The sequence below is a fragment of the Triticum aestivum genome, chromosome 1A, assembly GCF_018294505.1.
Source record: "Triticum aestivum cultivar Chinese Spring chromosome 1A, IWGSC CS RefSeq v2.1, whole genome shotgun sequence".
NCBI classification, from domain to species: Eukaryota; Viridiplantae; Streptophyta; class Magnoliopsida; order Poales; family Poaceae; genus Triticum; species Triticum aestivum.
In genome coordinates this window covers 429,317,147-429,342,400 of record NC_057794.1, presented here as the reverse complement: position 1 = coordinate 429,342,400, position 25,254 = coordinate 429,317,147, and the positions used below count along the sequence as shown (strand labels likewise).

Here is a 25,254-nt window from a genome sequence, read left to right as displayed (position 1 = left end):
AAGGATGTGGGATCATGTGAGCGGTGTGGCAGTTTTGCTTATATGGCACACGTGTGCCAAATATCACAGTCCTTTAGATTATACAATTACATCGTAATTACAAATTAATTGTGCAAACTGTTTTTGGAGACCGTACGAGTATTCAAAGCAAAATTCTAGGGCTTCTTTGATTCACCTAATTCCAAAGATGCTGAAATAGGAAGAAAAAAAATGCAGGATGACATTATCATGACCACTAGAATTCTACAAAAGTAAATTCCTATCAAATTAGATGATTTTGTCAAGAGAATTCAGTTGATGGAAAGATTTTCCAAATGTAGTGCAAATGATGGATCCTAGTACATATCAAACAACCCCACGAAGAAAAAATCCTATGGATTACAACCCTCTAAAATCCGAATAGAAAATCCTTTGGATCAGAGAGGTGATTACAACCCTCTAAAATCCGAATAGAAAATCCTTTGAATCGGAGAGGTCCTTAGAACACTAGAGGCGATATACATACATGATATTTCAAATGGATCATTTTTCTAATGATATAATACCAAGAGTTGTGATATCTGAGGAACCAAAAGTACTCAACACTATCCCCCGCAAAACAAAAGGTACTCAACAGTATGCCACTATCATGCATGCTTCCATCCTATCTAATTAAGCAACATGATATTTGCAATTGAGGAACATGCCTGACCATGCATCCATGCCTATCATACACTAGAGGAACAAAAAAATTATGTTTATTTTCCTAATATCATGCTTCCATTTTTGTGTGCACTATTTGCAATTGAGGACCTGCCAAGTTGTCTGCAACATGAGCAATTGTTGCACCTGATATTCACTGCAAGGATAGACAACAATCAGGAAAGGGATTTCATTGCAAGTCTTCAACCGATCAACCTAGTGGTACATTCATCGCTGAGTTAACTGCAGCTGTGCACAGAATTCCTTCTCACACAGAGTACTAGCAAATACCAACAGATACTACATGCTCTGCTCCCAAAGAAGAAGAAAGGCTAACACATGGTAGGTACCTAACTTGTTAAAGGTCCCGAAAATGATAATTTTACATGGTTAACTAAATGTCACTTGGTGTTCCCCTAACCTTCTTTGCCATGCTTGAGCTTTACAACCATCAAATGTTTTCTGCAACCATATCGCCGCCCTTTCGTGGTGGTGCTTTTCTAGCTTGAAACTGAAGCGCTCAGGCGCTCCAAGGTTTCTGTGACATTTCTCATCGTCGGTCTTCGCTCGGGATTAGCATGAATGCAAGCGAGAGCGACTTTGAGTACAGCGATCATCTCACCTTCCTGTTCAGAGTCCCCGGCGAGAAAAGGATCGAGCACATCAGCGGATGGTTTCTTCTCTTCTATACAGAACTGGACCCACTGGACAAGATCCATCTGCATAGTTTCCAAGAGAGCGATGGGCGATCTACCAGTAATCATTTCGAGCAAGATCACACCATAGGAGTAGACATCCCATTTCTGCGACGGTTTCAATGTTTTCAGTGCTTCTGGTGCTTGGTAGCATGAACCTTCTTTGCTCACAAGAGGGCTCATTGAGGAATCTGGCTGCAGACTCTGAGCCTTTTCGACGCCAATCCGATCCGATTGCGAAGAAGGTGCTGCTCCACCAGCAATGTTTGCTAGTCGCCCGAGGCCGAAATCTGAAATATACGGTTCCATGTCCTTTCCAAGAAGGACATTGTTCGGCCTCAAGTCCCCATGTACATACTTCTTGGGACTGAATTCATGCAAAAAAGACATCCCATTTGCGACTCCTTTCATGATCTTTAGACGTGCATTCCATGTCAATGGTGTGAATGTCATTGTCCCAGGTTTACCTGAAAGTAATAAATCAGCCAATGCAACACTAGCCTTAAATAAACACAGAGGTCGTACTACGCAGTGAGGATGTACTCTAGTAACCTTTGCTAGCAAAGAATTACTCACTCTGTACATAAATATAAGAGGCAGTACACCAGAAAGAAGTAAATTACCTCTAAAAAATTACTTTTAGAAAGAAATGAATAAAGTCAAACTTTAACAGAGTACCAATGAGACAATATTGTATCAAAGCAATTTATATGGACTGAAAGAGCATTCTAGAGATATCACTTGAACTCCAGGTACTAGTTTCGTCGTTAACAACAAAAATCGTATCACAAAGGCAAAACTAATCAATGTCGAAGTGCATTACATCAGTATGAGGATCCTGATCTACATATTAATATCACTGGTCAACTGTTCTACGAAATGACAAAAAAATAATGGAAACATGATGTAAACTAGGCATTAGAGAGCTCGACTCAGTTGATAACACATACCATGAATTGCTGAAGAGAGGCTGCCATTTGAAATGTAATCATATATCAGCAACTTCTCATCAAACGACCAGTAGTAGGCCCTCAAGGTAACAATGTTGGGATGCTGAACCTTGCCAATGGCCTCAACCTCAGTCCGAAACTCCTTAAACCTTTGCAATCCCCCCTCGCCGAGCCGCCTCACCGCCATGGTGAGCCCATCCTCAAGAACTACCTTGTACACAATCCCTATCCCGCTCTTCCCGAGCACAAATGCTGATGCCTTGAGCAGCTCATCGAGATCAAACCTCACTTTCTGGTCCAACAACACGAGGTCGTGCTGCTCTATTGGAGTCTCAGGCTCGTCCCTGCTAAAACAACCAGACCTCGACTCTTTGGAGCCGGTGCCCGCACCATGTCCCTTCTCCTTGGGGGAAACTTTCTTCCAGTAGCAGTAGAAGAACACCAGGGCAATGATCAAGATCCCTACCACATCACCCAGAACAATGGCCACAATGGCAGCCTTCCCCAACCCCTTGCTCCTCCCACTCCCGTTGCCCCCGGCACCGGACTCCCCATCCTTCGGAACAGACGGGTTGGACGATGGCGGCGAGCAGGGGCTCTCGAGTGGCGGCCCACACAGCCCTGGGTTGCCCAAGAACGCCGAGGGGCCACGGTTGTCAAGCGCCCCATTCTGCGGAATCGGCCCTGACAGGTTGTTATAGGAGAGATCAATGTAGACCTTCTCCGGCAATTTCCCCAGGCTCGCCGGAATCGGCCCGGAGAAGCCATTGTGCGACAGGTCCACCGTCCCCTCGAGCCTGGACAGGTTCCCGATGTCGTCCGGGACGGCGCCGGAGAAGCGGTTGTAGGACAGATTGAGCTGCTCCAGCGCCGAGAGCTCCCGGCCGAACCCCGGCGGGATCGGGCCCGTGAGGTTGTTCCGGCCGAGGGACAGCCTGCGGAGGCGCCTGCATTTCAGGATCGACCCGGGGAGAGAGCCGTTGAGGGAGTTGGAGGAGAGGTCCAAGATTTGGAGGTAGGGGAGGTCCCCGAGCTCCGCGGGGACGGGCCCGTCGAGCTCGTTCCCGTAGAGGACGAGGCTCTGCAGCCCCGCGGCGCCGGCGAGGAGCGCGGGCGGCAGGGCGCCGTAGAGGCGGTTGCCGCGGAGGTTGAGGTGGCGGAGGGAGGCCGGGAGCGCGGACGCCGGTAGGGCGGCGACGAGGCCCTTCCTGGGAAGGGAGAGCGCGACGACCCGGCGGATGGCGGCGTCGTCGCAGGCGACGCCGTTCCAGGAGCAGGGGTCGGCATCGGAGGCGTTCCAGTCGGCGAGGGCCCCCGTGGGGTCCCGCAGGACGGCGGCCCGGAAGGAGAGCAGCGCCTGGCCGTCGGCGGTGAGCGCGTCGGTGGCGGCGGGGAGCGCGAGGGCTAGGAGGAGGAGGAGCGGGAGGACGGCGGCCATGGGAGGAGGCGGAACGCGGCGCTGCGCTTTCCAGTGGGGACTGGCCGACCGGGGCACTGAGTGAGGCTCGGAGTCGTTGCGTTTATGAAGACCGGCGGCACTCATTAGAACTGGCAGTGGCATTATTTTCTTGTACGTTGTAGTTTCGTGTTTAACTGGTTTCTCACCGGAATCCTCCTAACTTCGCTTGGGTTATTCTATTGTCACTTTTTTACTGGTGAGGAGCGGTGGTGACCGACGATGATTGCCGACAGTTGGTGAGTACGGGCAATAGTGCATTGTGTTCGAGAAAGTAACGCGGCTGCACGTGCCTGCTCAACCTAGCTAAGGCATCTTCAACGCAAATGTAATCATCCAATGTCCACGGTAGTGTACGGGCGCGTTGGAGGTCATTCAATCGGAGGATATGTCGTCCCTCCTATCCTGTTTGTCCAATTTTATCTTGATCAATAGCGACTTAGATTATGCAAAACAAAAGCGTTGGATGTTCAACAAGTTTTTAACATCCTTCGAACCTGAAAATTTTGACCTCTTTCCCCCCTTCTTTTGTGCATAGCTTGCGATGATTCTAATGTTTTGATTTCAAAAGTATCGTGCGAGCCATCATGTTATAATTTACTAACAATGCATGAACAACGCTTTCAATCATGATGCAAACAACAGCCTAAAAGCTGCAGCACAACACTCCAGACAATCCATACTAAACATTGCAGCTCCGACTCCGACGATGAACTACTAAGAAAAAACTAGGCATGGGTGGCGTCACGAAGGATCAGCGAACGAACCACCTGTCCCGCGTCATCATATACCACTGGCCCCCCACGGCGGCTTCGACTTCACAACAACAGACAGTCGAGGCACTCCCATGGACACGCCGGAGAAGAAGAGCCGACTACCACGACCAAGGCCACGCCTCCGACATTGCTCATCGCCGTCATCGTTGCCACAGAAGCTAGGACGCCTCAACCGCCGCCAACCACCGGTTCCGCTTGCCGATGCCGAGCTCCGAGACGAAGCCCCCAAGAGGGAAAACGCCGCCAAGACACCGCCATTGTCCGATCAAACGATCAAGGGTTTCCCCTGGAGAGGCCGAGATGGTCGGATCCGTGCAGAAGGGGTGCGGTAGCAAATCAGCGAAGCCTCCTAGAAGGTCACGACGGCCACAGCCGCCGCCATCGCTGGTCACGGCACAAGGCCAAGATAGGGTCTTCACCCAAGCTTTCACATGATGTAGGGTAGAACCCTAGTGGCCCGATCTTTCACGAAAGGAGCGGATACCGCGAAGAACACGAGGAACACGAGGGGGAAAACGAGGGAAATCATGAGGGAAAACACGAGAGAATCACTCAACCAACAAGAAATAGTCGCACATGTGCTAGATCCTCGAAACACAGAGAGATACACGATCCAAATCCAACAAAGGACGATACATAGGGTAACCGGTTCTTCTCCGTGAGGAGGTCTTGAATCCACAAGGGGATCTTCCCGTAAAGGGGTCTTGAATCCAAGGTGGATCTTCTCCGAAGAGGGGCCGCGGTCTCTCTCAAGGAGTAGATCCGATATGGATGAGCGAGGCTCTATCTCTCAAATGAGCTATCACAACGCTGCCCTAACTAGGAGGAGGTGGGGGAGTATATATAGTGCTAGCCCACGAAGGGGTAAGTGATAGGGGGGATACATGGGCCCTTGGCCCGAGTCTTTGCACGCAGGCAGGCCAGAAGTTTCGGGTGGGGCCGGAAGTTCCGGGCTCCGAAAGTTCCGGGCAGGTTTCGGCCGGGTTCCGGGCTATCCAGAGAGTTGGCGTGCTCGGGGCTGGTCTGGATTCCGGGGCCGGAGGTTCCGGGAAGGTCGGAAGGTCCGGGGGCCGGAAGTTCCGGGCGGAGGCCGGAAGTTCCGGGCTTTCCAGAAGCTTGTCCTTGCTTCTTCTTGCTTCTCCTCTTCCATGCTTGGCCTTGGTCCTTAGATCCTCCATGGTCGTCTCGGTTGTACCTGAGTATATGCAAGGTCCATGCATGAGGTAGTAGCCATGTCTCATATGTGGAAAGTGACGGTTCGAAGAGGAGTGAGTTCACCTTGTGTCCAATGGTGTATGGTCGAGGTCTCATCGTATGTCCTCTTGGGGCTCGGGGAGTAGTCGAAGTGTACATGGGGATGATCATAGGATGCTCCGCATCATCTCCCCTCCCTTGGGAAAGATCCGACATCGGATCGAAAACCTCATCACCATGGAAACGGTTGTCGTGGACGGACTTGTAGTTGGATGGAGTGGAAGATGTTGCGCAATCCAAGTACTCCAAGGTGTCACCGGAGTGGTATACATGCAAAAATAGCAAACACAAACGACACTCGGAAATACAATGGTTAGAGCACACAAAGTGTCCGTCATGTAAGAATGAGTCTGTGCAACAAGATTGAGCATGACAAGGTGCATGAAGCTTATCCAAAAGAGATGGAATGGTATGCAAAGCATTCATGGGAGCGAAAACATTCATTATGCACACAATTGTGTTGTGAAAATGATAAATGCAACCACGGTGCAAAATGATGTCATAGAGAGACGGTGTATCAAAAGCATGAACATGGTAATTGGTGCTCAATGTGACTATGTGATCATGCAATTGATGGTGGGCAATATGATCATGATGTATGAATATGCCATCAAGAAAGATCACAACAAATTTTCTAAGGAAATTCACAAGCTCATATATCATAGATGACATGGAAAGAGATGCAACAAGGCAATCATAATGTGAGTCAATCCATGCATAAGATGCAAATTTGTTATGGGTGGTGTTGTACATAGCTCAATGTTGTGGTAGAAGTGGTGGTCCGATGGTGAATCCACTAAGTCCGAGCACTCCTCAACTTGAAGGTCCATAGAGCCAATTCCCATGTCGCTCCACCGTTCACGAGATGTATCATGTAGACAACAAGAAGAAGACAAAAATGAAAGAGTGACCCATCCAATATGCGTAATTGAGGATGGCTCAAAGGGAAGGAGTTCACCTTTAGGAGATTCTCGCAAATGTTGGTGTTGCACATCGTGTATGCCTTCACATGACCAAATTGTCTCATGACGGTACCGCCTTGTGAATCCTTCAAAATGAAAGAACATGACAAACACTCGGAAAAACAAATGAGGTTAGCGGAGATGCAAAACCTATCATTCGTGTGGTAAGATACCCAACAAGTGGATGTATCATGCTCATCATAAGAAATGGCAAGGGAGCCTTTCATAGTACGGAGGCATATGATGTGAGAACAACCAAATAGAATAGGCGCAATCAAGCAAGCATGCATCACAAGTAAAGTGTACAAGTCTCCAAGATCAATAATCATAGACTCAACAATTGGAGGCAAGCGACAATGAACAAAATATATCATGTGAGAGGCATGAATATATACGTCATCAACCCAAGAAAGCAAGTAACAATGGAACATGGGTGATGCGACAAAGCAAGCAATCATATGAATCAAGGCAAGCAAGCTAGTAGCGCGAAGATGCAACGTACTAGAAGGAATCATGTCAAGTATGTCATGTGTGCAAATGGTAGTCATGAATAATGCACAAGACACAGCACAAGCATGAATGCAAGATATGAGCAAAATAGTATCAATAGCATGAGGCACATGATAAACATGGCAATAGCAACAAGGATCTCCACCAAGCATGCAAATACACATAGGAGTAGCATAATGATGAATCATGGGTAGATGAAAGCAAGGGTCACAATTGCATGGCAAAGGCATAGAAGCAAGCATAGCATGCAAAGTGAACACGGTAAAATGAGCAAGAAGCGGTATATAGCCCATAGCCGTGTGAGAGCCAAGTGAAAGAGATGCGCGTAGTCGTTGCGCGAAGAGAGTGGTGGAAAGGATAGTTCATGGGATCCCAAGTCATCTTTGCTCTCAAGAGCTCGTTTTGTCAACTCTTGGGATTGAGAGGTTGACGAGTATACGTGAGTACCTACACAAAACAAAGACAAAGGGAAAATTGTGTGTGCGTGGTAGATGTACACATCATCCATCATGATGCGCACGTGCAAGTGTTTGTTAGCACAAAATAGCCAATGCTCAAATAAATGAGATGCGTGATATAGAAACATGTCATCCATCATGATAGGTTTGTTGTTATGTATAGCATAATGGAGACTCAAATTGTGTAATGCATCATGGGATATATGTAGAGCATTGTTATTCATGGAATGCATATGGTGCAAGCAATTATGGGAATCATGCCAGGTATGGAATGCGTCAAAATCTCCGAATACGCATGAGGAAACTATGGGGGTCTCCTCATGATCATTAGTGGAAACATCACACGGAGAATATTGACAACATTCAAAACAATGCATATTTGGAACAATGTGATCATGGCATGTCATAGTAGATGAATTGCGCAAATCATGTAAAGGAAGCATGGCAATATCATCACAAGAAAAACAAAAGCCAATGACCATCATCTCGTCATCTATGCCATAAGTGCAAATGGGATTTATTGTAATGGGGCATGCATAGTCACTATGTTGAGATTGAAATGATCCAATATGGGATATCTCACTCATAGCATATGACAAGGTTAATGGATTGTCAAACATGATGTGACCAATAGAATTTTCACATGATATCCTATGGAGCATAACATCACAACTAGGCAAATCAACATGCTCATCATCATATTTATCATAAATAGGTGAGTCATGACATGAAGAAGTCGCACTAGCATGAAGCATAGGAATAGGTGGATCAACATCATGCAAGCAATCATTGGTGAGATAGTCCACTAGTGGACAAGAGAATCACCATCACCTATGTTACCTACGGAGCATCTCTCATGTGTTGTAGGTGAGGTGTCGAAGACCAAGTCGTGGTCATCTTCATCGTGATGGAACCATGTGGGTGGTGCATCTTCTTCCACCATGGTCATTGTCGTGGAACTGTCACGGCAGATGTCCTTAGTGTCAGGACTTAGTCACGAGGCCAACGCATCTATGTGGTAGCTTGAGAGGGGTTGAGCGGGATGAGAGACGCGATGTTTTACCCAGGTTCGGCCCCTCACGGTGGAGGTAAAAGCCTACATCCTGCTTCATTGATATTGATGATCATGATCACGGTTACAAGAGTGCTCTATCTCGAGAGCTATTGTTTAAACCTAACTTGTCCAACCTGTGGAACTTGTGAATCTTGTCCCTTTTGAGGAGCCCTGCCCCTCCTTATATATGTTGGAGGGGCGGGTTACATGTAGAGTCCTATTAGGATTAGGACTAGTCTATCTCTAATACAAACCGGATACAAGTCCAGGTCTTAACTCCTTGTACGATAAATGTTCCTCATGCCTTTCCTCTTAAACCGGCCCACCATTAACCTAAACCGGCCTGCTGGACCTTGGGCCTTGTCATCCATCTGGAACACGCGCCGGTTCACCAATGAGTCTTCAGGCTTGTAAATTGTCATACCAGTAAACCGCCAGACACGTAAACCGCCAATCCTCTGGCGGTTTACCAATGAAACACCTAGTCCGGCCGGGTTATACTTCCGGCCGGTTTACGCCGCGGGGTATATCCCCGACATTAGCCCCCAAGTTTAGCTTGGATTTATCCATGGTAAACTTATGCTGCAAAATAAACACAAGAACAAATTTGACAGGTTATGCTCCGGGTTAAGAATTCTTGTAAACCGGTACCTGATCACCCTTAAATCCTTGTTATTTCCTCCTTCTGGGAAGTCTGGGTCAACAGACCAGCTTCATAATCAATTTGCCGACATTGGTTTGTCACAGAAATATTGTGAAGAATAACTCCTTTGATTCAGCTCCCAAAGCGTCGGTTTAAGAAATATGGGTCTTGAAATACTTATCTGTTATTCAGCCGGTTTGAAGATGTAAAACTTGCCGGTTTAATATTACCAAAATTGTCGGTTTATAAATATTGATGGCACCGGGTCATAATTGTTGTCGACACCAGGTCATGTAATTGATCTTCCTGATTTGCTCAAAATTGATAAATGAAGACGTTCCTCCTTTATATGCACAATACCTGTAGCCCCCAAGTTTAAGAGGAGAACATACTGATAACTTAAGACTTGCTCCAATAAGTGTTTCAACCTTGAAGAAATCCGGTTTGTTCATCTCAATCATATAAACTGAATACTCCATATATGTAGCCCCCAAGTGCCGGGTTGTCATGCTTGCAGCAACCTAGGACTTGTAATTGCTTATAAAAACTTCAATCAGTGTAGCCCCCAAGGGCTGGCTCAATAAGATAATATTGAAATGGGACTTGCTATATTCTTCCATAACATTATATGATGTAACCCCCATCATGGGGCTTGAACCCATGTCCACAAGGTTGAGAGCTTTGTGCTTTACCAACTGAGCAGTGGATCCTTCAATAATAGATGAAAATTTGTGTACCTTGAATTGTTGACAGGAGCAATTGGTAACCCCCAAGGGCCGGCTCATTACGATGTGATGAGTCGGGTCTTCAAATAAGTGAGCCAACAATGATTTTGCATTAGCCCCCAAGTGTCATGGTGCATGCTTGCAGCGACATGAGACTTGTGTATTTAATGTAATCCCAAGTTGAATAATGTAGCCCCCAAGTGCCAGGTCGTAAGCCTGCAGCGACTCGGGACTATTCCTTCAATTGTAGAATAAATCATATCCATTGATAATATAATAGTTATTGCGCTAAAGCGACTTTGAAAACCTCAGTCATACCGGTTATTAATGATCATAATAAAATCCAGCCGCGTTGGCTATTCAAGATAATATAATCTGGTATGAAAACCTTATTCATTCAATATCATAATGAAAATTCAGCCAAGTTTGGCTATTTGAATAATATAACCCAATACGTGCATGATTCCAATGGCGCAATCCAAATATATACTGGCGACTTATAGTCCAAAGCCAGGCCGGTTTAATAAACACCGGACAATTTCTCATCATAGACTGGCGATTTATCGTCTTAAAGCCAGGCCGGTTTAAGAAACACCAGATAATTTATCATCATACTGGTGACATATAGTCGAAAGCTAGGCCGGTTTAATAAACAACGGTGACTTATAATCATGCTTTATTCAACCTTTTTTTTGCATACAACAAGTTTAAAATGTCCTGGCAGTTTACCGCCGGACGGGTCATAATGCCCAACATATAACCTGGGTTTATAACCAAGGCTGCACTTTAAGAATAATCAAATATGAAATATATCATACCTATGACATTGAATCACAAAGTTGGTTTTACCAACTTTTTGTAATAAGGGTGATAACCCAAATCTTGAGTACTGATAACTCCTTCCATATTGTGCCGGTTTATGATAAAACCGTGCCGGGTTGTAATAAACGCCAGTTTAATCACATATAATACTAGCGACCCGTAGTCAAACCATACCGGGCTGATAGTCTCCGGATTATAACTTGATCGTGTACTGACAACTTGTAGTTGAAAGCCGAGCCGGGTTGATAAACACCGGTTTACTCCATAATAGGATGGTAACAGAAAATCAAACCGGCCAGATAGCCTCCGGATTAAGATTTGACCGTGTTCCGTCAATTTGTAATTTGACAGTCGAACCGGTTTAAGAATTGTCAATTTAAAAACGCAACAAAAATAAAAGAAACAGTTATCAAGGAAAATATTGAAGCAAAGGCAATGATAAAACCATTTGCAAAAAGAGGCTTATTGAGCCGATCAGATGGTGTTACCATGGTCGGACACGACCAAGCTCCCCAATGGTGTAGCTATGGTTCAAGTCAGCCAGGTCCCCAAATGAAACCGTGGCATTATGTCGATCAAGAGGCGTGGCAATGGTTCGGGTTCGACCAAGCCCCCAAGTGACTATAGCCTTAGGTCGATCAAGAGGCGTGACTGGTTCAGACTTGACCATGTCCCCAAGTGATCTGGTGGCTTTCGCCTATCAAAAGGTATTGCATCGGTTCGGACACGACCAAGCCCCCAAGTGATGTTTATAAAATTTTCAAGGGGTAAACCGGAGGCCGCTTTAAGACAGAACAACTCCGTGTAACCACGCATGATGTAAAAGAACAGAGACCCCGCTTTATGAAGTAGACGCCCCCATGTGATCAATAATATGTCAGGCCAGTAAGGCGGGATACCCATGTTTGAACCGCGCATCGTGGCAGCAGGTCCTCTTCGGCAATTTTTAACTTTTTGCAAGAGATAAATTCTTCTTTGAACCGGGATCTTGAACCGGATATTGAGAGCTTCAAAGCTTTGTGGGAGACATCTTTCCCTTGAACCGGATTTTAAACTGGAATCTTCATTTTTAGCCGGAAATTTTCTGACGGCCTTTAAACTCGAACTTGCGAGAAGTTAATTCCTTTTTGAACCAGAAATTCTTAAACCGAATTTGAGAGCTTTAGAGATTTGTCGGAGAACAAATTTCCCTTGTACCGGATTGTAAACCGGAATCCTTTTCTGATGACCCAAAACTTCTTCATTGAGCCGGGATTTTGTAACTGTCATATACTTTCTAATCCGAAAATCTTCTGACAGCACAATGGGAATCTGGGACCGGGTTATCTTTCCCTCCAACGTATTGGGGTTCTTGACTTCACTGAAAATCGGCAACGTTTGCTAAGTCATATCATTGTAGCCCCCAAGTCTCAAGGTGACTCGAGGAGTTGGCTTGAGATTCTCCATATTTGACCGTGATATAAACCGGCATAACTTGATAGCACGATGTGAATCCATAAAAGGTTGAGGTGACTGCGGCGGGTTGTAAATGATCCCATATGAGCCGTGTCAGCAACTCGGCCAATGGTTCCTTCCAACTGGCGATTTGAAGTTAATCAAAACTGTAGTGGCGGCGACTTGTGCGCCTGCCCATTGAACCATCCAGTGCAAACGGCGATTGATGATAATTTGTCTCCAATTTGAAAGAAAACCGGGCTACCCAAGCTGTGACTTGCTCATACCCAATAAACAGCTCATGCAGACAGGTGCGGCCTGGTATGTTGATGTAGACCAGGCCATGAGAGACGGACAACAAAGACAACCGCGGCTTTCAAAGGCGGCACAGACAGATGAGTCGGCCGCGGCATTGTAAACCGGCGTGGACGGGCGACTTAGCCACGTCATATTGATGTAAACCGGTCTGCAGAATGGCGGTTTGCACATATATTCACCGAGCTTGATGGCATGGTAAGATACTAGTGCATTCATAATGGTTGTGCAAGTTTATACATCCATGACGCAGCCATAGCTTTTGCAATGAACAATTGTCCTGCATAAACAATATTGCAGACCAAGGCACAGGTAAACTGTTCTTTGACAAAAATAATATGTGCTAATAAAATATATTTTAGATGGATATCACCTGATGTGCTAGGCCGGAAATTATCCGCCATCGAGTTGATGATCACCACAGTGATGCTAAAATTAATCACGGCCGAGTTAACCGTAGGAGCAGACAGATGAGTCGGCCCGGCGTTGTAATCCGGTGCGGCCAAGCAAGTTGTCCTCCACGTTGTAAGCCGGCGTGGACGCATGAACCGGTGGCCATGGCAGACGGGCGAGTCTTCCGTGGTGTTGTAAGGTGGTGCAGACGGGCGAGTCAGCTGGTGCGTTGACGTAAACTGGACCGCGACACCCTGTCCGTGAAGCCGCGCGATACAGCCGAATGTGCATCCGTGGTATAACACCACCCCTTTGTCTTTTAATAGTTGCCCTGCGTAAAAATATTACAGGCCAGAGTAATTGTTGTCGGATGAATTAACATGTACTGATAAAATACATAGAAACGATAGCACCTGGTATTTTTTGCCGGACGCTGGCGCCGGATAATGCATAGTGCTGCTTTTGTTTTGACAAAACAGTTGATTGGTTCTGTGTCTTGTACTGCCTGAGGTCTCCACATAACCTGGCCGGAATTTTTTGAACCGGAATTTCTGGAACCGGAGTTTCTTGATAATCCGGCCGGAACTTTTGATAATCTGGAACTTTTGAACCGGAACCTCTTGATAATCCAACCGGAATTTTTGATAATCCGGAACCTTTTGAGCTGGAACCTTTAGGCGATGCGGCTGGAACCCTTCGGTGATTCGGACTGAACTTTTCGTTGAGGCGATCGGAACTTTTTGATGATTCAGACAGAACCTTTCGTCGAGACGGTCGAAACTTTTCAATGATCCGGCCAAAAAATTCCGACGAACCGGCGGAACGTTTCGATGAGCCTGACGGAACTTTTTCGGTGAGCCGGCTGGAACTCTCCGACAAACCGACCGGAACTTTTTCGTTGAGCCGGACGGAGCTTCTCAATCCCTAAGATGGCGCCCTCCAAGAACTCAACACCACCGTGCGCCAGCCCCACGGTGGGCGCCAACTGTCGTGGAACTGTCACGGCAGATGTCCTTAGTGTCAGGACTTAGTCGGACGGAGCTTCTCAATCCCTAAGATGGCGCCCTCCAAGAACTCAACACCACCGTGCGCGAGCCCCACGGTGGGCGCCAACTGTCGTGGAACTGTCACGGCAGATGTCCTTAGTGTCAGGACTTAGTCGCGAGGCCAACGCATCTATGTGGTAGCTTGAGAGGGGTTGAGCGGGATGTGAGACGTGATGTTTTATCCAGGTTCGGCCCCTCACGGTGGAGGTAAAAGCCTACATCCTGCTTCATTGATATTGACGATCATGATCACGGTTACAAGAGTGCTCTATCTCGAGAGCTATTGTTTAAACCTAACTTGTCCAACCTGTGGAACTTGTGAATCTTGTCCCTTTTGAGGAGCCCTTCCCCTCCTTATATATGTTGGAGGGGCGGGTTACATGTAGAGTCCTATTAGGATTAGGACTAGTCTATCTCTAATACAAACCGGATACAAGTCCAGGTCTTAACTCCTTGTACGATAAATGTTCCTCATGCCTTTCCTCTTAAACCGGCCCACCATTAACCTAAACCGGCCTGCTGGACCTTGGGCCTTGTCATCCATCTGGAACACGCGTCGGTTCACCAATGAGTCTTCAGGCTTGTAAATTGTCATACCAGTAAACCGCCAGACACGTAAACCGCCAATCCTCTGGCGGTTTACCAATGAAACGCCTAGTTCGGTCGGGTTATACTTCCGGCCGGTTTACACCGCGGGGTATATCCCCGACAGTCATCATTGTCTCCATTAGAGGTATGGACTCGTCGAGGATAGGAACGTCGTCATGTAGGAGACCTAGCACCAAAGAAGAAAACACACTAGGAGTAGAGGTTAAGTTATTAGAAATCAAAGTGGCCTCACGTGCCGTGTCAACTACCTCACTCACTAAGTGTTGTGGCTCACTCACTCCCTCTTGGATGCTCTCACTCATATGGTTGGTGGAGTCACTCAAATGGCTCTCAACCTCACATAGGATGTGTGGCATGCTCTCAAGTGTGGGGCTAGTGGTGGTCACACTCATCCTCTCATAGGAAATGCTCTCAATGTCACGTGTGGTGGAGTCACTCATGCCACTCATGTGGTGGTGGCTATCCTCACATGGCAATTGGGGCATCTCGTCACATGTCGTTGTCGGATAGATGTTGGTGCAAATGTCTCCATGCTCAATCATGTCGTGGTCGTGGTCGTAGCCGTGGATGAAGGCTGAAGATGGCACATCATCACTCTCGTCGAAGACCAAAGATAAGGTCTCATGAGCGGTCTCGTAGCTTGACTCGGAGTATGAGTCCAATATGGGCACCATCTTCATGTTGTTGAAGAGGTTCGTGCTCGTCGCCGTGGTCGAAGGGGATGACCCTTGCTCGACCTTCTTGTCGCCGTCTTGTTGTTGGAGGCCCATATGATGTGGCACCTCGTAGCTCGTCTCCATGACCGAAGGGAATGTCCCATGCTTGGCCATCTTACTTGAGGGGATTCCGAAGATGGAAGTGTCGCCCTCGCTCGTAGGTGGTCGCCTCGTTGTTGAAGATGTCGATGTAGGCGAACTCATGGGGTGTAGGCGAAGATGCCGTTCGTCCAAAGGAGAAGATGCCTTGATAGCACTTGGCGAAGATGCTGGAGTGGTTGTTGTAGCCGTAGCTCCGTCTTGGTGGTGCTCGTCTCGCGGTCTTCTCTTGTGGTCATGAAGTTTGGACTTGGCGTTGAGTAGGGCTTGTTGCAACTTGTAGGTAGGCGCATCTCGAGCATCTTCATGATGATGTTGTCGTTGTCGTGCTTTAGCTCGATGTAGATGTCGTTCGTCGTCGTCGTGCACATGTTGCTTGGAGGTGACTTTCCCTTCCTGATGAGGTGGATCACAAACGTGATGGTGGTTGCCATGGAGATGTGGACGAGGACGACTTGTGCTTGCATCATTTTTGCGCTCCGAAGACTTGTGACTTGAACGTCGCCGCCTTGAGGATGATGAAGGGGAAGAACGGTTGATCAACAAGGTCCGAATCTCCTCCATCCTTGCATCTTGCTCCTCCTTTTGTGCGGAAAGCTTGTTGTCGATGTAGTCCCTTTTCCTCACTTCAGAGTGGCGAATGTCAATGGAGAGGTTCTCGATGCGCTCTCGCAATCTTGATTGTGTGCCTTGCATTTGTCGTTGTAGATCGAAGATTGACGCTTTGGTGATGGAGTTGTTCACGCCGTCGTTGTTGTTGAAGAACGGAGATGAAATGCCTTGCCTATCCATCACTCCAAGAGAAAAGTGTGAGTGGTAGAAAGAGAAGAACGAATACCAAATGTACCTTGACCGAAGTTGAAAGTGGATCAATGATCACTCCAATGTGGATAAGTAAATAGCACAATTGGTACCAATTCTTGTCAGTTTCTCACACCTACACGAATAAGGCTTATGGTGGAGCTCGGTGAGGATAGTGGCACAAATTTTTTATGCAAAATGTTAGCGAGAGTCAATAATGTTGAAAGAGATTCACAAATTCGCAAGTGAAACAAGTAGACCAATAGCAATATGTGGCACACAGAAACACACACACAGATAGATAAATGGGGTCGTGCAACCAAGGAGTGAGCTCAAAATGTGGAATCCACGGAAAATGCTCTTATTGCACAACTCTAGAGAGACGTTAGCACGATTGCTCAATAGGCGGATACGACACTTGTGCACAACCTATAGGAGATAAAAATGCAACGACTTCTATCCCAAGTATGCTATGTATATATGGTTCCCGGTGTTATGATCCAAGATGATCTTATATGACACTGTGGTATGATGCTATGGCACTTGCTTACAAGCTCTTTGTTCACTCTTTTTCTTTGCTTAAAAGCTTTATTCTCATTTTTGTATGGCCACTTTTGCACAATGCACAAACCAAGATAGCTATTGTGTATATGCGGGAACAAACTTGAGGCACGAAGGATGATATGATACCAAGATGATACCGATATGGTATGGCATGTATGCAATGTATGGTGTAGATCACTAATGTGCACAAGTAACATTGTCGGCAATACTCAAATGGCTAGTCTCGATAGGCAAGTGACGCAAAATGGGCTAGGGGTTATCAATGCAATGGCAAGGTGTAGGATCGAAAGTATGTCTAGAGGGGGGGTGATTAGACTACTTGACCAAATAAAAACTTAACCTTTTCCCAATTTTAGTTCTTGGCAGATTTTAGCTATTTTAGGACAAGTCAAGCAATCATCACACAATTCAAGCAAGCATGCAAAGAGTATATTGGCAGCGGAAAGTAAAGCATGCAACTTGCAAGAATGTAAAGGGAAGGGTTTGGAGATTTCAAACGCAATTGGAGACACGGATGTTTTTCCCGTGGTTCGGATAGGTGGTGCTATCCTACATCCACGTTGATGGAGACTTCAACCCACGAAGGGTAACGGTTGCGGGAGTCCACACAGGGCTCCACCCACGAAGGGTCACGGTTGCGCGAGTCCACGGAGGGCTCCACCCACGAAGGGTCCACGAAGAAGCAACCACCCACAAAGGGTCCACGAAGTAGCAACCTTGTCTATCCCACCATGGCCATCGCCCACACAGGACTTGCCTCACTAGCGGTAGATCTTCACGAAGTAGGCGATCTCCTTGCCCTTACAAACTTCTTGGTTCAACTCCACAATCTTGTCGGAGGCTCCCAAGTGACACCTAGCCAATCTAGGAGACACCACTCTCCAAGAAGTAACAAATGGTGTGTAGGTAATGAACTCCTTGCTCTTGTGCTTCAAATGATAGTCTCCCCAACACTCAACTCTCTCTCATAGGATTGGATTTGGTAGAAAGAAGATTTGAGTGGAAAGCAACTTGGAGAGGCTAGAGATCAAGATTCATATGGTAGGAATGGAATGTCTTGGTCTCAACACATGAGTAGGTGGTTCTCTCTCAGAACATATGAGTTGGAATGGTGTATGTGTTCTGATGGCTCTCTCCACTGGCTCTCGCACGAATGAAGAGGAGGTGGAGGGGTATATATAGCCTCCACACAAAATCCAACCGTTACACACAGTTTTCCAATCTCGGTGGGACCGAATCAACAAACTCGGTCGGACCGAAAATGTAAACCTAGTGACCGTTAGAGATTTTCGGTGGGACTGACATGCAACTCGGTGGAACCGATATGGTTAGGGTTTGGGCATAACGTAATCTCGGTGAGACCGATTACACAAACTCGGTGAGACCGAATTTGGTAATTAGCTAACCAGAGAGTTGGTCAGGCAAACTCGGTGGGACCGATTTGCTCTTTCGGTGAGACCGAAAGTTACAAAGGGGAAACACTGAATTTACATTGCAATCTCGGTGGGACCGATTCGCTCTTTCGGTGAGACCGAAAAGTTACGAAAGGGAAACAGAGAGTTTGCAACCCCATCTCGGTGAGACCGAGATCCCTATCGGTAGAACCGAAATGCTAGGGTTTGGCAGTGGCTTATGACAAGTGAAACTCGGTGGCGCCGGATAGGAAGAATCGGTAGGACCGAGTTTGGCTTAGGGTTTAGGTCATATGTGGATATGGGAAAGTAGTTGAGGGTTTTGGAGCATATCACTAAGCACATGAAGCAAGAGGCTCATTAAGCAACACCTCATCCCTCCTTGATAGTATTGGCTTTTCCTAAAGACTCAATGTGATCTTGGATCACTAAAATATAAAATGAAGAGTCTTGAGCTTTTGAGATTATGCCAATCCTTTGTCCTTAGCATTTTGAGGGTTCCACTTTCACATCCATGCCATGCCAATCATTGAGCTTTCCTGAAATAATCATCTTGGAATAGCATTAGCTCAATGAGCTATATGTTGTTATGAATTACCAAAACCACCTAGGGATAGTTGCACTTTCAATCTCCCCCTTTTTGGTAATTGATGACAACATATAGGTCAAAGCTTCGAAAAATGATAATAAGCATGAAATATATCGTCGCTTTGAGAAGTATGTGATAAGTAAGAGCTCCCCCTAAATTTGTGCATATTTAAAATTTGCTTTGGACTGCAAATGCACAAGGAGTTAGAATCATGGGTTACTCTTCCATGTCACATACATCTTGGTGGAGCGCTTAAAATGATAAGAATGAAATACATGCACTCATCACCAAGAATAGTGAATGATCACATAAGATAGATAAGATAATAGCATTCATCAAGCATTAAGTGTAGCTTATGATCAAACACATGATCATCAATGTCTCACAAATAATGACGTAGTATCTCAAGCACTCAAAAGCAAACAAGTTTGAAAAACCACCAAATAAAGCAAGAGAGAAAAGCAACACTCTCTCTCTCGAAGCCTATGATCTATACATCTTCTCCCCCTTTGGCAACAAGTTACCAAAAAGTTCCTAGAAAATGCATAGCACTAGATCGACGCTCAGGCTTGATCTTCTGGTGGTGGTGGAGTCCGGATCACTCCAAGGACGAAGGCTTCGGTAGATGCTGAAGTAGACGCTGGAGTTGGAGCTGAGGTAGATGCTGGAGCTGGTGGAACTGAGGCTGTGGCTGGTGCTGAGGTGGTGGCTCTTGTGTCAGCAACTGGCACGGCAGACGACCTTGGACCTCTGGGCACTCTGGCAAAGGCATGAGTGGTAGTCCTGCCTCTCCTCTCCTGCATATCATCTTGGAGCTGCTCCACTGCAGTCTGAATCTCCGTTACCTTGACATCCAAGTCATAGAACTTCTGTTCCATGATTCTCTCTAGGCTTGCCTGGTTTTGAGTTAGGGTGGCTAGTCCTTTCTCAATCCGCAGGGTGGATGCAATGAGGTAACCAAGCTGCTCTTGTTTGGTCTTCAAGAAGTACTCAGATGCCTCCTCTTGAGTTGGCATCTTGGCAGCTTTCTCCTTCCTTGCCTTCTCCTTCTTTGCAAATGCTTGGGTAGATGACGGTTCATTTTCAGTCATGACAACTTCATTGTCCTTAAAATCTGGACGAATGGGCAGGTGTTCCTTATCCAATAAATATATGCCCGTGCCCATCTTGGAGTTGATGAGCTCCTGGATCTAAGGGGCATATCCGCAACTCCTCTTCTAGTCTGCTGCAGTCCTCTTGATTGTTTCCACTATTAGGCTCATCACCTTGAACTTCTGAGGTACATCAAATACATGAAGCAGGTTGATAGCATGGCCTCTGATCATCTTGTGATCTCCAGACTTGGGCAATAAGGTGTGCCTCAATATCCAATTGATCGTTGGCAGTCCTGATAGAAGGTAGTGCAATGAGCCAAATTTGAAAGTGTCAAGTGACTCATTGGGAATTTCCTTGTACATATTGGACATGGAGTTATGGTCCATCTTCTTCTTGGCATATATATCCAAGTCATCATCATGCTCCTCTAGGGCATTAATGATCTGTGCCCACTCAGCAACTGTGGATTGGTACCTTGTACCCTCAGACATCCATATGATCCTCCCATCTGAATAAAAATGTGCTGTGGAGTAGAACTGCATGATAAGCTCCTCGTTCCACTTTGTGAGCTTCTGCCCAACAAAGTCAGCTACTCCACAAGCTATGAAGCTGTCTTGCACTCCAGGATAGTGCTCCTCATTCTCCTTGATGTAGGTCCAGTCGACCCATCTCATGTCACATACAATTGGCTTCTTATCCAACAACACAGTCTCATAAAAGTCCTGCTGCTCCTTGGTGTGGAACCTGTAATCCACAACAGTCCTCCTCCTAGAAGCATATGGGTCTGCTTCTCCCCACTTCCTCAGCCCTGAATCTCTCCTGAGCTTCATGTCCTCAGCCACAGGATGAGCATCGTTGTGGTCTGGGATCTTGGGCTTGAGCTTTCTCAGAACTTGTTCCTCAGCCTCTTCTTCAGCAACAGTCTTAGGCACTGGGGCCTTGTTCTTCTCAGCTGCAGGAATGCTCCTTGTATTCCTCTTGGGTTTTGGCTTGGAGGCAGCTTTGGGCTTAGATGCAGTAGCCCCTGACCTTATGGCATCACCCATCAGCTTGGGTGCCTTGGGTGCTGGTGCAGCTACCTCTTCTTCCTCTTCCTCTTCCATGATGGAAGCCTTTCCCAGTACTCTGGCCACGGTCTTCTTGACCCTTTCCTTTCTTTTCTTTCCCTCAGCAGCAATTGGCTCTTTGGGAGTGGGCTTCTCAGTTGAAGCTCTTGCCTTTGACATGGGCTGCCTGCCTGCTGGCCTTTTGATCTTCAGCCCTGGCTTTGTGCCTTGAGCTGGCTCAACTCTCTTGGAAGTGGCCTCTTCCTCTGCCACATAGTCTTCATCTTCAAAGTCTGAAGTCCTCTTCTTCCTCTGTCTCGTGGCAGCTTTTGGCAAGTTGCTAGGGGTGCTCCTGCTGCCTTCATCAGAAGAACTGGAGGGACTAGTGCCCTCACTCATGTGCACCTGCTGCTCTGACATGTTTTGGCTATCACTTTGATCAAACATGCTGCAAACTGACTGCTGACCCCGTGAACAGATTATAGATGAGATAGAGTGGATGAGCATCACAAAATGCAGAGATTTTTGCAAAAGAATGATCCAAAAACTTAGTTTTAGTTTCCCACTGAGATCATCTCGGATCTACCGATTTTCAAACTCGGTGATACCGAAGCAGTTTTTGGAACCTAAACTAGTGAACTCGGTAGGACCGAGTCACAGTTCGGTGGCACCGAGACTGCTAGGGTTTCACTGAGTTCCAAAATCAGTCACACCGATAAGTAATTCTCGGTCAGACCAAGTCTCACTTGTGCAATGGCATAAGCCAAATCGGTGGGAACGAGTTTTTCAACTCGGTGGGTCCGAGATGGTTTTGGCGGAAACCTAACCCTAAAATTTTCGAATCAAACCTAATCTATGAGCGTTTTGACTGGATAGAAGTGTTTCAATCGTGGCAAGAAACATGAAGAACACAATGTGCTAGGAATTGGACGGGGAATAGCACTATGATCGAGTCCATACCCTAGTTCGGCGGAGACTCTCTACGGCGGCAACGGCGGGGGCAGAATTCCCGTTAACGGTGACGGAGACCAGCTACTGGAGGCGGCTGGCGGCGAGAAGACGATCCGGAGACCACCGCGGGCGAAGGGGTTCGGAGAAATTTCCAAAATTTTGCCCGTGACTATATATAGCCCGACCCTGTCGGTGTGACCGAGTGGAACAACTCGGTGGCACCGAGATTCATAACTGCGTGCAGTTACTGAAACTCGGTGTGACCGAAATGTTCAAATCGGTTGCACCGAGATCGAAAACCTAGATCAACTTAATGATCTCGGTAGGACCGAAAGTAGGGTATCGGTCAGACCGAGAATCATAAAGAGGTTTTGGAAGTTTAAGTCTATGACGAATCGGGGACTCCGAGCGCTCCTCACACAGAGTGGTTCGAATCTGACTTGATCAAATTTTGTGATGCAGCATGAATAGAGTTTGAGACGAGAAAAGCATAGATAGCTAGAGGAGGTTCTTAGGCATTCTTGTCCATCCACTTGGCAAAAGAAATAAAACCGAACAATCAAAACAACAAGTGGATGTCCTCGAATGAGTAAAATATGCAACCAGCATGCTCACACAATAAGATGGCAAATGAAATATGTGGCAAGGCATGCACAACCAATTCTAGCATCTATCAAGCAATTTGCGATGACTAGGTCATCTATATATGAGTATATTGACTTAGGAGTCAAGTGAGAACACTTGATCATAGGTCATACTCATCGTTTAAGCTCAAGTGGGGTTACCACTTTTACATAAAGCATTGTTGTGTTCACATCTTTAGAGTTGCTTTAGCTCAAGTCTTAGAGTAAAGCTCCCCCTAGATGTGATATCCCCCCTAAGAGGGATGAACTAACCTTGGGTTTTGTCGATGATGACTTCATGTAGATGTTGAAGATGTGGATGCTCAATGTTGATGTAGATCACTTGGAGCTATCCATTTGAGTGAATTGCACTTTCAATACCTACATGGGTTAGTCCCACAAGGAACAAACAAGGATATCCATAGACATAGAGTGATGCACACACAAGATGATGTCCATGAAGACTTTTAGGTTACCTTGTCCCTTGTCTTACCAACAAGAGGGTTTGTGACTCCTTGAACTAGTGCAAGATGTGGAAGTTGATTGCACTTGTCCTCGCCAAAATGATAAGAGTGAAGTATGTTGGCGGAGTCACCCTCAAGAACTCTCTAGTTCTTCTTCTTTTGGATCCACATCATCTTGATGGGAATCCTTGGAGTTGTAGTCGTACTTGATGAAGTGGAACTTGAAGTAGTCTTGGGAATCCACTTGACTAAGGTCTTAGGAGCTTCTTCAAATGCGTCGATTTCCTCTTGAAGCTTGTCCTTGCCTTTTTGCTTGTAGTCTTGTGGTGGAAGATCATCTTGAGCTTGTGTCCCCTTGAAAGAAGTATCATACTTCTCTTGTTGAGGGACAAACTTTGTCTTGGGGTATTGATCTTCTTCCCACTCAACTCCATTGGCATTGAACTTTCGTTCAAAACCAACACCTTGATTCTTCCGGTGCATTCCTTGCTTGCGCACAATTTCCTCGAATTGCTTACTCCCGGCAAGGCTTTTGTACACTCCTTTCTCTATAATTCCCTTCAATAAACTATTTTCTTGCTCAAGTGTAACTTGGCTAAGAGAATCATTAGTGGAATCAAGAGAACTACTAGAAGCAACAATATTGGATTTAGCATGATCATTGTTACTACTAGAGGAAGAATCTTTCTTGTTCTTGTTACTAGACTTGACTTGAGGCATGTAAGTAGATAAGAGTAAACGCTTGGCAATGTAAGAAGAACTTTTCTTACGGAGATCATCATTGATTGCTTTTAAGAACTCATGCTCTTGCTCAAGATTGAGCTTTTCAAAGCGTAATTTCTCATGAGCTCTTAAAAGTTCTCGATGATCTTCGAAGATGGTTTCATGAGCTAACTTAAGAGTGTTTAGTTCTTTAGTTAGAGCCTCAATCTTCTCCTTATCATTGTCATTCGTTTTATCTTGATTAGCATGTTTAATTGACGTTTCATCATAGTATTCATCACTAGAGTTGTCAACAAGCAAATCATCTCCTAACAAGTCATCTTCATCACTATTGAAATCAACATACTCGGGGTGTGTTACCTTAGGACCTTTGGCCATGAAGCATCTTCCAATTCCTTCATTTGGTGAGTCAAATATGTCGTAGGAGTTGGTTGACACAAGTGCTAGACCGGCAACACCTTCATCTTGAGTATCTTCGGAGTCGGAGTGATAACTTCTCTCGGAGTGGCTGTCGGAGTCGGAGCCGGATACCCATTCACCAACATGAGCTTGATGTCTTCGTCTTGTGTAGCTTCTTGATGATTTTTCCTTCCTTTCCGAATCCTTGCTTCTCCGTGAGTATCTTCGTTCATAACGATCATCTCTACTCCTTCTCTCTCTTGGTGATGATTCTTTGCTTCTTCTTTTTGGAGAATCTTCTCTTCTCTTGTAGGGAGCCGTACACTCATTGGAGAAGTGTCCGGGTCTTCCACAGTTGTAGCAGTTTCGCTCTCGACTAGAAGATCTTTTGTCATTGTAGGACCTTGACTTGAAGCTTCTATCTTTGCTTCTACTCTTGTAGAACTTGTTGAAGTTCTTCACCATTAAGCTCAATTCTTCATTGAAGTCTTGTTTCTCACTCGACGATGTAGGGGCTTCACATGAGGCTTTATAGGCACCACTTGATTTGTTGTGAAGTTCCTCTTTATCCTTAAGTGACATCTCATGAGCAACAATTCTTCCAATCACCTCCGTTGGCTTGAGATCTTTGTAATTGGGCATCATTTGGATCAATGTGCACACGGTATCATATTTTCCATCCAAGGCTCTTAGAATCTTCTTGATGATGAATCTATCGGTCATCTCTTCACTTCCTAAGCCGGCAATCTCATTTGTGATGAGAGCAAGCCTAGAGTACATTTCAGCGACACCTTCACCATCCTTCATCTTGAACTTGTCAAGTTGGCTTTGGAGCACATCCAACTTGGATTCCTTGACGGAGTCGGTACCTTCATGCATATCAATCAAAGTGTCCCAAATTTCCTTTGCATTCTCAAGACGGCTGATTTTGTTGAATTCTTCGGGGCACAATCCGTTGAAGAGAATATCACAAGCTTGAGCATTGTATT

The 25,254-nt window shown here is 46.1% G+C and overlaps 1 protein-coding gene across 1 annotated transcript; it reads right to left on the bottom strand.

Annotated features, from left to right (window-relative positions):
• Positions 1 to 847: 847 nt before the first annotated feature.
• LOC123054034 (receptor protein kinase-like protein ZAR1) lies at positions 848 to 3,840 on the bottom strand. Its single transcript, XM_044477685.1, has 2 exons — positions 2,327 to 3,840; positions 848 to 1,843 (listed from the first exon to the last, which is right to left on the bottom strand). The coding sequence occupies exons 1-2, from the start codon at positions 3,762 to 3,764 to the stop codon at positions 1,182 to 1,184; spliced, it is 2,100 nt and encodes a 699-aa protein (XP_044333620.1). The 5' UTR covers positions 3,765 to 3,840; the 3' UTR covers positions 848 to 1,181.
• Positions 3,841 to 25,254: the final 21,414 nt, after the last annotated feature.